Genomic DNA, 15,964 nt, shown 5'->3' with positions numbered 1-15,964 from the left:
TTTTTCTAAGGTCCTAACTTTTTCTTAACGTTTTTTTTTTTTTTTTTTAAAAAAAAAAAAGTAGTAATGGTCAATAGTAGTCTTTGATCAGAAATATTTGTTTGTCAAGTTGGAACATAGTCTATGCATCGCTGTTCCTGTATCCTTGCTCTTTGATGTTTTAAAATTATGTCTTTGAATTTTGTGCAGGAGAATTACAGCACTTTCTAACAAATTAAAGATGTCAGAATCCATGAATTGACCCATTTTTTCCCATGTGCCAAAGGATAAGACTAGAATAAGACAAGCTTTTACTTTATGCTTGTTTCTGTTACAGTCTGAGCCAAGCAGGTGTCAGAAAGTGTCTAGGAATGCAAGGTGCCTGGGCCTCTACAGGAAGGAGGGAGAAATGCATATTTGTTCATTATTCTAGAATACAGAGCAAGGATTATTAATGATCAGCTGTTTCCCAAATGTACATTCAGAAACTGAGAAGCTGTCTATTGAAGTTAGAGAGTTATGCTTTACTGCATGGACTAATGTTGCTAAAGTGTTACCTCGACCATAAAACTGTCTAAATATGTGACAATACCAGTAAGATCTGGTGTACTGTAGCAAGTTTAATTCTCAATTGTGAATAAGTTCAGTAGTAAGGATGGTATTACAGCATGGAATTTGCATCTCTGTTAGCTGTTGCCATAAGCTATTCGTATTGTTTTCTTGGTGTCACTGAAAAATTACCTGTTATGTTTCTGTGGGAATGTAACTTTTTAGCGGTTCATTTTATTTTATCTGCTTGCCGAATCCTCAGAGAAGGCCTTCTGTGTTTCTCATGTAACACATATGACCAAATCCCTGTAATAACCAAACTAATCTGATTTGAAGTGTGCTATGAATGCTTCATTTTCACACAACTTGAGCTTTAAGTTTCTGCTGTATTTTATTTATTTATTCCTGAATGGACATCTCATAATTTTGTAACTGCTTAGAGTGTCTAGTCCTTTTAATATTTCTGTGAATATTGATTTTTCTTTCTAGATTTTTCCCATCACAAGACCATTAGTTTAATGTGAGTTGCTGCAAAATGTACTGAAAAAGAGAAAAGGGACTAGTTGAGTTTTAATTTGGCTAACTGAACAATAAAGTTTGAAATTACTTGTATTGTGCTACACATTTAAAATTTAAAGTAATTACTGTATTTAAAGGAATAAAGCCATTATATATATAGATATGAAAAAATTAGAGGACCTTTTAAATTTAAACAGTAGTGGTAAACTGTTCACATCTTAATGACCTGTTTCAAAGAATGAGTACTCTAAACATTTACTTAAAATGAAGGGTCAAATTGCAGGTTATTTAATTTAATCACAGCTTGCTAGCATTTGGCTAAACTGCCACTCTCACTATTCTCCTACCAGCAGAGTTGAAAAACATAACAATGGTCAAAACAATAACAGAACAAAGCACTTTCTACATTAGAAAGAATAAAGAGTCAATTCACATGGTCTTCCTGCTGCATTGCTATAAAAATTGTCATAATAAGTCAAAGCGAGGTTTACTCTAGATCGGTAAACGCTATTATCTCGAAAAGGATTTTTAAACATCTGTGACTGAAAGCTCTGCAATATTGTGCATGTGCAGTGATTTTATCCTAAGTGTATGCACTCAGTGACTGGATTATTTTTGAAATACACGTCTTTAGTATTCAATCTCTCTGAATAAGGCCTTTTCATAATTCTATATACCAACTTTTGTAGGATTAATTATGTAGTGTTGGAAAATAAAAAAAGTCATCCTGCAATTTTCTTTCTACATTCTTGGTGTGTGTATAAACAGACAGTAAAACACGAATAGACAGATTTATTCAGAATGGTGAGATTTTACCAAGGTATGTGTAATTGTTACTGCTTTTTGGGACTTGCAACATACTCTTGGCATGAAGTGCAAAACTGGAACTTCTGTCTTTGTATTAGTACTCTTAAAACTGGCTTTTATTTGTTTTCCAAAATTCATTTCTCTATACAGCTTAGGTTGTTTTTAATTTCCTTTTCTTAACCTAAGCTAAACATGTGTATTGGACAACTATTTAAATTGAATTGTCTGCACAGATGGCATAGTTTTCTCTTTCAATTCGAATTGTTCTTCATTAGCCAATTTAGTTCAATTTCTGCAATTGTTTATTGTTTTAATTTTTATTTATTTCTCTACACCTAGAGAATTTGGGTATCACTACATTTTGCCACTCGTTCTAACTGTAAATCCTTGCAGAATTTTTGCTTTCCATCTGACAAATGCTAATTAGCATAACAAGTGGAAGAACAGTTTATGTTGCAGTTCCTGACTCTACTTTTCAGAGTAACATTGGAAAGTTTAAAAACTTTTTGTATGTTTTATCTTGATTTCTACTCCTGTAGTTGAAGTATAATAAGCAAACGATTGTCTGTTTCTCAGGCACAACAATCTTGTTGTGAGACCAAATGGATTATCTACCCTGGTGAAAAGTGGTGTTCCAGAAGCACTAAGGGCAGAGGTTTGGCAGTTGCTGGCAGGATGCCATGATAGCCAGGCAATGCTGGATAAGTACAGAGTTCTTATCACAATGGTAAGTGGTGGTTTGTTTTTTTCTTTCTTTTTTTTTTTTTTTCCCTTTGGTTAAAATGAATTCCAGTAATCAGCAGTTTTATTCAGTGGAAAACTAGCAAAAGAGTGAAACGGGTTGACTTGTTTTAAGCAATTGAAATTGTGACTTTACCTCCTGCCATGGGTACCTGCTGAATGGCATTAACAATAGAGATGGCTGACCTGTATCTGTAGTAATGCTTGACATTTAGCTTTCTATTCACTTGCTGTGATGATAATAAGCACATCAGCTTGTTGTTCAGGTATTTTGTTGTTTTGTTGTCTGTTTTTTTAATAAACTCGTGTTCATTGCTTTGTTTTTTCAGCAGTTTCTGTTCTCTTTATGCCTTAATTTTCTGGTTTTTGGTTTAAAAAAACAAACCAAGCAAAACCTCAAAAATTGGGCATTTCTTGTTCTGTTGTTTATTTTAAAAAAGAAAGTTAAAAACATTTTTACCTAGCAGGAAACCAGTCTCCTTTCTGTATGTGCGATTTGAGAGGAGAATCCTTTTGGGAATCTCTTTCCATTCTGTAGCTTAATGTCATCAGTGCAGTCAGTAAGCACTATAAGAAGTGGTCTGCCTAGATGTTCCAGACTGCTTATAGCTGTGATTGAAGGATTGAGAACCACTGCGGTGTAGTAACATAAACTCTGTGCAGTGTCAGGAGGTAAACTCACAATTTGGGGTCCTAAAATTCTTGCCACTGCAGACTATTTATGCACTCTGAGGAAGAACAGCAAAAATGTTGCTGCTGTTTTTGTTGTCTCAAAAATGGTCATAATGGCAGAAACGGATGTAGATAATGTTCTATGTTGCTCATAGAAAGTGTTGGATTTGTTATCTAGGGAATGAATCATCTGTCCATACAAAAGTTGTGGGGTACATGTTGTTAGTAAAAGTTTCCTTTCATAATGTCATAACTTTTTGATACTTGCCCTCTTAATTTGACCTACCTGCTATGTTTGTAAAGTTTAAAAGCATCCCCAGAGTGAGAGCTGTCCTCATGACTTTTTCCTTTACCATTAAAGAAGGATGTTTTGGTAGTGTAATTTTTTCTTTTTGACGTTGTAGTTGGGTTATATTTTCCTTAGAAACCATTCACAGGACATCTGTCAGCTGTATGTTGCATCAAAACCACCTCCATTATTTTTCTCTTGCTTTCCAAAAGTGGGGAAGATGTTTGTTTCACAGCGGAGGAGGAAGTGGAAAACTTCTAAAATGCAAGCCTTAGCTTGACTTTAGGGCCTCATGCCTTAAAAATACCTTGCTACGCTTGTCCTTTTCATAATAGAAATATTTCAGTGATGTATTTTGGAAGATGGTATTGCATACAGTATTTAATATGAAATATTATGCTGTTATGGATTAGAAAATTAAATCCTATTCTAAACTGAAGCATTTATTCAAACGCAGTTGTTTTTCCTGAAGCAAATCACTTTTACTCTGAAATCACAAATTTTTTTCTGTAGCCTTACTGTATATAACTGCTGGTGATCACATCATTTGGCATACATTGCATGAAAGGATTCATGAAAAGAAACGAACTGGAGAGTCTCCCAAACCAAAGCTAAGGCCCATTTTTTTGGTAATGTGAATTAAGTTGTTTTAGAGAGAGAGAGAGAGAGAGAGGCATGTACATATTATTCTCTGAATCCTATTAAAATCTTTGTTGTAGTGTTATCTTACGTGTGTCCATAATAATATTCATGTTAAACTTCAGAGTTATTTGGGTATTAATGATTGTTCACTTTCTTCTTCTGTATGAAATAGCAGAACTGATTTCTTTTTTCGCCGTTGTTTGTATGCTACCATCCCTATATACCAACAACATCTACTTTATTTTTTCCATAATTATTTATTCTTTCCACGAGACAGATGGCTTTTGTCTTCCAGTTTGCGCATACATTTACACAGATTAATTGTCTCCCAATTTGGTCATTCTGCTTAACATTACTCTCTTGTTTAGGCGCACTTCTGGAAGCTGGATATTTTTGTGGGTGTCTTGACCACTTCAGTAGTATATTCTGTAAGCATGTGCATTCCCAAGCGTATTTCTGTAAGACATTCCTAGGTGGTTAGAGGTGGCAGCGTTCTGCACTTGCAGTCCTGAGAATAAAGTGTGCTGAGATACCAGAAGGAGGAGGTGGCATAAACATCTGCAAACTCGACCTGCTACCTACATACCTCCTCATACAACTCCCCCTGGTACAAGTCTCTCCCTTAAACAGCTCCCTGATACTGCTTAGTTCCCTTGAACCTTTCGTAACACCATGCTGCTCCGTCTCCTAGCTCATTGTAATAGCTCTTTCATAAGAGCCTGCTCTCCCAGCGCCCCAGCCCTTTCCCCTTTCTGGTCATCCAGCCTTACCTGCACTGTTGGGCTAAGTTGCCAATTGCAGTACCTCAGTGAGAAAGAGGGCACATGGAAATCACTCGAAAAATCTCTGCACCCAGGGATTTGTAAGAAAGTAAGTTTATATAGGTGCACTTGGGATTTTTTGTCTGGTGATCAAAATAACGTGGCTGAACTGTGTAACTCTATAGCAAAATGCAATAGAGTACTATAGCGTAGTTTTAGGCAGCACTTACTGGTAAGTTTTCCTGAATGACGCTTGGCTTCAAAAGCATCTTTGATATCTTTAATTATGAGATCTAAAGTAACCAAAGAAATTTTTTCCTAAAGAAAATTTCAGAGGGCTAACTTGAGGAACAAATCTTTAAAACTGTCATTTTGCTATCATAGCTTAAAAGGTGAACCCAATCGCTGGAATTATTAGTATTGAACATATGATACCTAATATATGACTACCTCTTATGAGGAACAGAGAAATCTGGTAAAAACTGGAACTTTACTACCGTGTTGCTGGTTAACTCCTGGTGAAACTGCGCTTACTAATGGAGGATGAGAATTGTATCATTGGCACCCCAAAAACGTGTTCCTTGCAATGAACTGAATGATAACAGACTCTCAACATTTAAATTTACTTTAGAGACCACGATACAGGCACATTTGTTGTTCTACTCCAGTTGCATGTAGTTTGTGTGGAAATAGTATGTGAGATTAGGAAACTCGTACACATCGCTTAACAGATCAGGTATGCATGTTACGCTGTATATATCCATCTGTATGCAGAGCTCTGAAATCTACTGCAGTGTTTTTTAGTTAGAGGAGTGTTTTGTTCAGTGTGTTCTGTAGGAGAGAGTCATTTGGGGCTTGTTTTACTGTTTCAGTTCAGCACAGAAAGCAAAATAAAATCTCTGTCTTATTTAGAAAAATCAATGCTGTACTTGTTTTCTCCAAAAGCATGTCCTCTAGTCATTTGCACTGGAGGTCAACAGTCTGTCAAGTATGATCTAGTGAACTGTGTTTCCTTCCCCATATCAGAACATTCACATGCCGATACATTGCCCATCTCTAGCTGAGTTCAGAGTTCCATGAGGGAAGGGAGAAAGAAATACTTCTGCTCTCACAAATACTTTCTTACTGACAAGTACTATTTTGCTACATCTCACGTCTCCTGCTGAGTTCCGGCTTGGTGATTACCATGAGCCTCTCAGAAATTTTGACTGGAGCACAATAGTAGGTCTTGCATACAATTTTAGAGAGTAGGAGTTGTGATTTGGCAGCTGCTTCATTTCTGACATATATGTAAATCTGTACTGTATGACAATCAAAATTTGTCTTAGTTACCTTTCTGGCATGTGTGCCATAGGCTTTTGACCCACTGCATGTGGCACAGTAAAGAAAGGGGAAAATAAAAGATACACCAGCAGAAATAAATGATTTTTTTTTTTTTTAAATATATATATATATATAAGGAAAACACAGACACAAATCAGAGTGAGAAAAATCTGCTTGTGTGATGATAATGAAGGGGTAGTACTGGTATGTGTATATAGAGCTTTTGTAAAAGCATGTCAGATCCATTTGTTAAGATAAGTAGAAAACCATGCATAAGCTAGGGGCACTTCATTGATAACGTATTTTTTCTCCTACCTACTTGACATTGTTTCATGTTTCAGTGGTTCCTCTCAAGAGACTCAGATGAATTTTTCCCATGACAAGATCTACTTTGAGCTCAGATAAACTGACCAGTGGCAAGCTACAGTTTACCCTGTTTACAATTGAGGTGACTGGTAATCATCTTCAGCAACAGTTATACTCCACCTTGCCCCACTCTGCTGTCCTTACCCCGCATTGTCCCTTTCAGAAGAGGTGTCAGGCACTGTCGATGTGTAAATCGTTAGAAATCTCCTGTCACTTGATGGCAGTCATAAAGCAATTTACTGTAAAACACTTGTTGCAGCTGAATTGGGACAGATGTTTTATTTTTTACATATTATGCTGCCTATTATTAACCTCCTGCTTTTCTGTTATTGATGTTTTCATTCTTGTATGTGCTCTCGCTGCTGAATTTGTAGGGCAAGACTTCTTTCCATCCTTTTCAGTGTTATGGACTGGGTGCCTGTTTTGTAGTGCTGTTACCAATTATTCTTGAAATTACCTGCACTGAAGTACTTTTTCCTAAGTTTAGAAAGTAAGACCTGTCAGGGTTGTATGTAGTTGCCTAAGTAAAATAATGAAAGCAGAAAAAGAAGAGTCATTCACATTCTGTAGTTTGAAAACTTTTGGATGGACCATTTTAAGGTAGGACTTATGATTGTTAAATGTATCATTTCTGTATAAAAGACTTTCAGTTTACAGTCTGATTTCCATTAAGAAATGAGCTGTATGTATAAAGTTCATCAAACAGCATATATAGACTACTTCTAAATGCTGCTGCTGCTCTGGTTTAAGAAAACAAAACTTGTTTTAAATTTATTATTAGTATTTTTCAAAGTATGATCAGAAAAAGAAATCTGGTTGCAGATAAAGTAGATGTTGGTAATACTATGTTACTCGAAACTAATGAAAGTTTGCATATGAATGTGAATGGCCATTTTTGAAATGGTTGGTGAGTTTGAGTCAAAGGTCTTAAAGAAGACTGAATGGCTGTCGTTCTAAATGACTTATACGAGAACCAAAAATAAGATTATTTGTTTATTGTCATAATTTCCTTTGGCAATATGAGCATGTGCCTAGAACAGTTAGAGATAATAACTAATTAAAGGGTCAGGCTTCAGAGGAGTTGGCCAAAAACTAGCTTTGCTGACTGTGTAATGGTGTTTTGCATCTGGGCCAGTAACATTTCAAGCCACTCTGCAAAAGAGTGAAAATCGTAAGAATTCTTCCAAAGTCTGAAGCCAATATGAGAGGCATTGATTTGGGGATTAAAAAATTGCCGTATGATGAAAATAATTTACCTCAGTAATATAAGAATTTGAAATTAGCAGTAGTCACACAGAGGTGTAATTCTCATGCAGTAGGGACCAGTTATATGAAAGTACATTCCGTTGCTGCAGAAGACGGAGCAAATGTCTTGGTTTTTAGGCTGGATGAAATCCAGTCAATTTAGAGCTAATATATGTAGTTCATCTGTTCTGTTTGAACCACTGTTATTGTTTCTGATTTCTACAAGACAAATCCTTTCATTATAAAGAAAAAAAAAAGAAATGAAAGTTAAGGTTTCAGATTTCTGGATACCTCTCAGGTTAACCAGTTTTACAGGCCCAGATACCAAATTAAACTTTAGCATTTGTTTGCTGAAAAGAACAGGAAAAGATGGCAAACGGAAGCAGTCTGCATGCACTGATGGAATTACATGTTACACATTAATTTTCTTGTATCCATGTAGTCACCAGCCCTGTGGTACATGTGTTCAGCTGCCTTGGCCAGGATCAGCTGTGTGTGACATGGAGGACAAGGGGTGCTGGCTGTAAGGTCATCCCTACACCTCTTGGGTTTCTCTTGGTTAGTGGCAACAAACTTTTTTTTTTGTTTACGAGTTTTTGGTACACTTTATGAGCCAAACAGCTTTCATGGTGAGGTCTTTTCCCTCAGAAGGTTGCTGGCTTCTGGCTGTGTAAATCTTTGAGGTGTTGCTGCCCTTTTGTTTCTCTTTCCTCATTATGGGTGGGTTTGTGGCTTCCAGCCTGTTTCCCTGTTGGCAGAGGTGATATGTTGTAGCTTTGCTGCGGGCCTCCAACTGGCTGGTCATCAGATCAATCTTAACACTTCTCTTACAAACCTCTACAGAAAAGGAAGAGCTACTGTAGAGAAAAATGTTTGAAGTTCTTTAACAGCTGTATTTCATTATTATGAGCAGTTTCTGAGAACAGAAACTTTTTCATAGTGGTAGGACTGTGAGACGTCCTACAAGTGGATGTCTCTATCATCCCTTCTCCCAAAGGTGCAATAGTCGTCTCTTGTCCAAAAGTAAAATTTAGAAATAGGATAGCTGAAAATAGCAAGTATCGTTGAAGTGTCGTTGTCTGCTTAAGTACAGTCTTCCATATATTGAATTAACTTTAAGTATCTGTTTTCCGTAGTGCATCTGTCTGCAAACTGATATCAGACTGAAGATCAACTTTCATGTAAACCTAACGTAGAAATGTATTACCAAAACTATTCAAACAAAAAAAAGTATTTGCTTCTTTGCTTCATACTTAATATTTACTTGGCTTTTTTATTTTTATTGCTAGTTTACTTGCATAGTTAGTAAATAGAAAGTGGAGGAGATTACAAATGAGCCACTGTGTCTATGCAAATAGGATTAAATGCAGTTAACTTTGAAACCAGGACCATGATGCCATGTTTATGTGGGTTTTATTTATTTATTTGTTTGAAAATGTTGGGTTGAAACAGTTTAGCTGTAGATTGAGAGAATTACTGACATAGGAAAGCTATTTTAGTTTGAGTAGAAAATTAATCAAGCTTGTTATTTGCAGCTATACCAAAGGATATTAAGTTAGCACTAGGAAGAGCAATATTTTTTGTCCCAATGGCATCGTGCAAGGTTCCACTGCTCAGTGTTCTGAGACTAATTAATCAGTAAGGGTGTCTAATTAAAAAGATGACTGTTCACCAGCTGCCACAGCAGGTCGGTTAATGGACTGAAACATTAGAGTATTTTTGTAGCAAATATTTGTGTTCAGAATGCTGCATCTGTTTGTCCTAACTGAAAATGGGGGAGTTTATGCATCTGCGTAGTGAGGAGTCACTTGTGTGTTCCCTGCCCAGTACAGTGGGGAGCGACCCATTTCATCAGAGCTTTGGCTGTTAAGCAGTCTGGTCACACAGTGTGAGAGCATCAAGAGTAGCATGTAACACATGGGTTTCTTCTTGCAGCAGTTTTTAAAAAATGTGTCTGTTAAGTGAAGCACTGTCACGTTTCTAAATAGACTGTTGTCCTGGACTACAGCCAAAATTGGTATGACTACTATCTTTTTTTTTTTTTTTTTTTGACATGTGCTTATGGCAAATAGCTACTGAAAATTATAAAGGTCCCCCCTTTTGCAAGAACGCATCCTGAAATCTTTGAAGACGGTACCTTGCCCAGGTTGTCATTACAAATATTAGAAACATAGTATGCCTGTCTTTTTGCACTGAACGAACTTCCCAGCAGTAAAAGTTAAAGTGTTTCAGAAAAGTTGATCTATTATATTTTGCTGTTCTAGTTTTTTCTTTGCATCTTTATTTCTTCCCTATACTAATTAGGAATGGTCTTCCTTAACTTTTAGAGAGATTAGATATGAAGAATGGCATAGCTATATGCTTACCAATTATAAAAGATTCTAGTATATAAGGATCAATTATCATTATAAGAACATTGTGGGTTTTTTAGTTTATTAGAAAGAGAGATAACTAATATCTATTTTATTGCTTTTTGAAGGAGATCCTTAGATATTAAGCAAAATAATTCTAAAGGAACTGATTGCTTTGAGATGTACGTGCAACTTTTCCTGTTTCATGTTTCTTTTAAATTCAGTATCTATAGGCAGTTTCTTAAGTTTTACTTTTATCCACCTTCTCTGATAGGCTGACTGTTACTTAACTCTTCTCTTAAACTGAGATCATTCATCTAATGGCAAGTAGATTCTTGATATTTTTATAATTTAATGTGGTTTGTAGTGAAAAGTCAGATTATATGCTGGTAGGATTGCTGAGATGCCTTATTTTTGGTATAAGTTGAGCTGTTAGTGTTGACAGTCTTCCACTTGTTTGAGTTATTTTAGCACTGCATACTGTGGAATAATAAAGTATATATGAACTGAAAATGCCTTATTACAAATTAGTGAAAAAATATTGCCTCTGAAGAGCAGAAGTTGACAGGAGTTTAATTCTTTAAATAGCTTCATTTAAATTCAGACTTCAGATAAAAGGTTTAGTTTATTATAAATGTACCAGGGTACCTAGTTTCATAGTAAATGTTAATATTACTTTTACAAACTCAGGAATAAAATGTCCCTGAGGTGAATTTAATTTGCCAAATTTTGATTCATTTAGAGCTCACCTGGAGAAAATCTTTCAATTTTGCATGCACAAAAGGGAAAAGCTTGTGCTCACTCTTCATCTTCAAAGAAATTCTTCAGTTTAATGACAGCTCTTTTCAGGGAAAAAAAAGGAGTAGCATCCATTAGTAATTTTTATTTTTATGTCATCTTAATATTAACTTTTAGGTGTGATATTTGAGGTGGGAAATAACACCAATAATATTTTTTTTTTCAGAGCCTGCATAAAATTATTAAAAGTTTTGCCACATTAAGAATTTTTCTGCAATTTCTTTTCCATACATAACTACTTATGATAGCACTAAAATAGCACTTGCAATACAATTCCTGGCTCTTGGGTCCCTGTATGACCTGCCAGCTCTAAAAGTCATGTAAATTGACACGTTGTTCTGATGGGTAGAGTGCAAATGAGATTTGCATTTACCCTCTTGGAGACTGTATTCTGTTTTGTCTGTGTGAATTTATAATTCGTTATCTGCAAAAACAGGGGAGCATAGCTGCCCATCATTTCAAACAGAATGATAAAACAGTATTATGGCCTGAATAGTTTTAAATGATGGTTACTGGAAGAATTGATATTAAAATTGATACGTCTCATAGGCGCCGGATATATGTACATTGATGCAGATAAAAAGTGTTTTGTTAGGTAGGGTGGGGCAGGGATGTCTCAGTGTCTCGCTATTTCTTTACAGTAGAGTGTGTAGTAATAGCTGGTGGTTCTGGTAAATGCTTGGCACCTCAGAGCTCCTTTTAAAAATCCGATATGCTTTCCTAGATAAAACTTTAATAGGTATCCTAGTTTAATTTGAATATTGGTTTGTTAATAGACGTTCAGTTTTCCTGTAGCAGTAATGATGCTGATGCTGAGAGAGCAGCCATAGTAAGAAGATGTTTTAAACAATGGCATTCTACATGACTGAGTAAAATTGGATCATTTCTGAAGTTCTCTGCAGTGCGTGTTGTCATTATGTAATGCATATTCATTCTGTGTGTATGCATCTATCTGTTACAGCGTAGGGCACAGCTTAGACGAAGCAAATTGTTATGTACGTATTACCATTGCATGAGAGCTGCAATTCCTGAAAGTGTAATTTTTTTTTATTTTTTTTTTTAAACTATCAACCTTCTCTTGGTATTACTCTTTCATCTCAAAGTCACTTCTTCCTAACCATCCCCTGCTTTCAAACAAAGGTTGCATAACTGCCATTCAGGAGGCTGCATTACTCAAGGGCTGGAGCTGTTGAAGGTGAGAGGAAGAGGTGGGGGGTTGTATGTTACTGTAATGGAGCAGTTAAAATGAGAGGAATTAAGTGATGTTATCCATGTAACAACTACATTCTGGAAATCAGAAGACTGCGCTGAAAATCAAAGTAATTGGATTTTAAATATCTTGTTTGTAAGGCTAAAGAGTTTCTGTTATTGCACGTGTAAATCAGTAATGCTAGTCTTCAAAAGAATTTCAGGCCAGCCACAGTCTGCCTTTGAAATAAGAAGGCCATTTGTGTGTCATTGGGTTGCTGAACTGCCGTGTTGGCATGTGCAAATGGCTTGCATATGCAAATACAGTGACTCTATCAAAAAATTACTGTGTCTCTTACAAATTATAGCTAGAAATTCACATTTTCATTTGGAATGGTTTGTGACTGAATTAAGGCGGAGGGCAACTTCCTCGTAGATTCTGTTGTGTGATTTTTTTTGAAAGGTTGTTTCAAACCATCAGGAACCGCTTTCTCTAAAAGCCCAATCAGGGGCTATACTTGCTTACACAGAAAAAGATGCAGGAGTCAGTCTCTAAAATAAGCAATATTTCCTGTGACTATTTTATGAAGGTTAATGTTTCAAAAATCTTAAATACATTTATTTAAGAGAGCAAACCACATTTTCCTGACTATTAATTGCTGGTTTCAATACAATACTGTTTGATACTATAAGAATTAAACAGAGACCTCTAAATGTTTGGAGAGGAACACTACAAATCAAAGGATCCAAAAGTGTACTTTATCTGGCTTTTTTTATTTCTCCAAGGAATCACAGTTGGTGTTTAAAGTCTCTTAAAATGCCTTTGCTATCAACAGTACTGGTGGTCAACATTTTATTAAAGCATTTTTTACGATAGCAGCGTGCAGCTAGCAGTGGGCAATTCACAGTAATTGAAATGGTAACAAAAACCAGAAAGGCTTGAGCTGCATGTGTAGAAAAATTAAAGCATATGTGAGTGATGAATACATCACTTAAATTCAAACTAGAATTTAATATAGGGGTGAATTCTGATACCTTTTGCTATCTTAATTTAGATATGACTTTGTTATGATAAAACCGCAAATGACAGTATTATTCCTATGTTCTTTAGGATATTCTTCTAAGGGACTGAGCTAGCATTACATTTTACTGTAATCACGTCAGAAGAAATGAGAGATCTATAGATCTTCATTACAGCCAGTATCTGTTAAAACATTTTTTCTCTTTGTAGCGATGAATATGCTCATACCAATTAAGAGTAATTTCCCCTGTCAGCAAGCAAATTTGCAGCTGTTGAGGTAAACTAACCAAAAGGAGATCAATTGTAGTCTGCTAGTGCATATACTCTTTCTAATAATCTTTTATGTATGTTTCTGTGGACATTCCCAAATATTTTGGCAGCTAAGAATTTTTTTTCTTGTTGTGAATATTCATCAGTTGTTTTTTAAGCTGACAGCTGAATATTGATATGGAGCTTCACTTTTTTTAATCATACGCTGCATGTGACAAAGCCATCTTCATATGGCTCATTTCTCTCAAAAGCAATCCAGTTTCAAAATACAACCTTTTTTTTTTTTTTTTTTTTGACTAGGTAATAGAATATACAACCTGAATCTAAAACTAAATTGTCATATACGGGGGGTGCGGTTTCAGGCTGTGCCTTACCCCGGCTGCATGATTCCCAGAAGACATTCGTTTTAGTGCATGTTCTGTCTCTTCTGTACACTCTATCTAGCGATTGCAAGGCTGATACATCACAGTAATTTGTAGGGGGTTTATTTAGAAAACTTCCTTCCCCCCATTTCTCTGTTACAGCGACGAGCCCGATTCGCTGCGTAGCTGTGTGTCGCTAGGTGTGGCGTAAGGGGTGAGTTGGGAGCAGATAGCTGGGGCAGGGCAGGAAGGAGAGGTGAGGCCATTTGGGGCAGCCTTCAGATAGCCTTAGTTGAGTCAATGTAACACTGCAGCCTAATTAACTATGCTTCTTGTTACCTATATGGCAAAGGAGTTAGAGGTACCTTTTGGAACAATGCCACCTCTCTTTCATGAATTTGTAAATGTAATTTCAGAAAGCACTTTTGGTCTTTATTGTCACACCTTCCCGGATTTCCTTGGCCTTTCTGTGAAAGTGCTTGCTCTCAAATTCTTCTTTTATGGAAAATTGAAAATATAGAAACAAATTTATCCCCCACATTTAGGGATAAAATGTGCCTGCAAATGTTAGAATAAATATTCTTTTGGGATGCTTTTATATGTATGTGTGTGTGTGTGTGTATTTATATATTTTCAGTTCAGAATGGCTATACCTGATATAAAAAGAAATGTGACCCCGGATGCTGAATGCAAGCAATGGATTTACATAGCTGTCAGTTAAGCAGAGTGATATTTGGACTGCTGCACATTGTCTTTGAACTCAAAACTTACATTTCAGGCAACCATGCACTTGATTAAGTTTAGAATATTATACAACGAGGAAACTAATTTCATAGAAAGCTCAGAACAGCATGTCTTTTGTCTTTAGTAGCTGGTTGAGTCAGCAACAAACCTTGAAAATATGCACCCTGGCTCCTTTAGCCTAATCATTAGATGGAAAACTTCGAAAACTTTGATTTAAAGCCTTGATACTCATATGTCTAAGATTTATCCTGACTGATGAAAAGTCATGTATAGTGACTGTGTACATGGAGTTTCATTTGCAGAAGCTGTTGACTTTGTCACAGATTCATTACTTAATTTATTCTCCTACATTATTTGCATCTCTAGGAATACCTGTGGCTTCATGTGATGTTTAAGAGGGAGTGAGTTAACTGGGTATCTAGCCTCGAGGATTAAATCTGAGGCTGGGGAAGCAAAACTACAAAAATATACTGAAATTTGTCTGTGTTATCCTTCTTGCACTCCCGTGTGTGGTGGTTGAATTTCCAGTGTCCATCTCTTGATTTTTGTGCTGTAATAAGGAGTTAATCTGATTCTTTTCCCTTTAGCACAAGTGAAGGAGGAACCTGACTTTGATCTGTATTCTTGATCATGCTTCTTATGCATGCTGCAATCTCTCATGGGTTGGGCTGAGAGACTTTTCATATGGGTCAGAAAAGAATTATCAGTAACACTAGTAGGAACCTTGATTAACTGCAGTGAACACAAAACACAAGGCACATACTGTGTTAAAATATTGGCTTACACTGGGATGCTGGCACATGCTATGTGCATGGTTCCAGTGCAAATATTTCTAGTATAAGTTACTGTTTCTAGTCATAATTCTCTGAAGTATCTGTTAAATACTTTGCTTAGTATTAATTAAGGCTTATCTGAGAATGGGCTTTGGAACATTTCACAGTGCACAGTTCTGTTAATTTTTTAATAAAAGTAGCAATTTTGACAATCTGACAAGTGTTGGATGGGAGACAGTGAGTTCTCCAAGATTGTTGTGGAAGTGCTTGTATAGCTAGGAGCCGTGTAATGATGATCAAGCATGTATCAGAAATTTAAATATGTTATGATCTTGTAATTATAGTTGTCTTTATAATTCCATACATATGAAGGGGCAAAACTCTGCTGCTTCAGACCGATGAATTTTGGTATTCCCTAACTTTTCAGCACTTAATTTAAAATCATTAAGTAACTTCTAGTTATAGAGTGCTTTTCGATCATGGTGATGACATAAATACTGTCCTATTGCTGTTTATTTAAAGAATAAGCTGATACATTTTATGGATCTGGGTAAGGTCGCCAGG

At 36.1% G+C, this 15,964-nt stretch overlaps 1 protein-coding gene across 2 annotated transcripts in view; it reads left to right on the top strand.

The window, feature by feature from the left end:
• The window catches only part of RABGAP1L (RAB GTPase activating protein 1-like), a 240,134-nt gene that overhangs the window by 39,747 nt on the left and 184,423 nt on the right, over positions 1-15,964 (top strand). For both annotated transcript variants that reach the window (XM_009892860.1, XM_009892861.1), the window contains exon 12: positions 2,431-2,581. In XM_009892860.1, coding sequence (XP_009891162.1) covers positions 2,431-2,581 — 151 coding nt within the window. The remainder of the gene's footprint in view (positions 1-2,430; positions 2,582-15,964) is intronic.

The sequence above is a fragment of the Charadrius vociferus genome, unplaced genomic scaffold (assembly GCF_000708025.1).
Source record: "Charadrius vociferus isolate BGI_N301 unplaced genomic scaffold, ASM70802v2 scaffold39, whole genome shotgun sequence".
Classification (NCBI taxonomy): domain Eukaryota; kingdom Metazoa; phylum Chordata; class Aves; order Charadriiformes; family Charadriidae; genus Charadrius; species Charadrius vociferus.
Note: the sequence above shows the minus strand (reverse complement) of the source record. Positions and strands in the feature narration are given on the sequence as shown.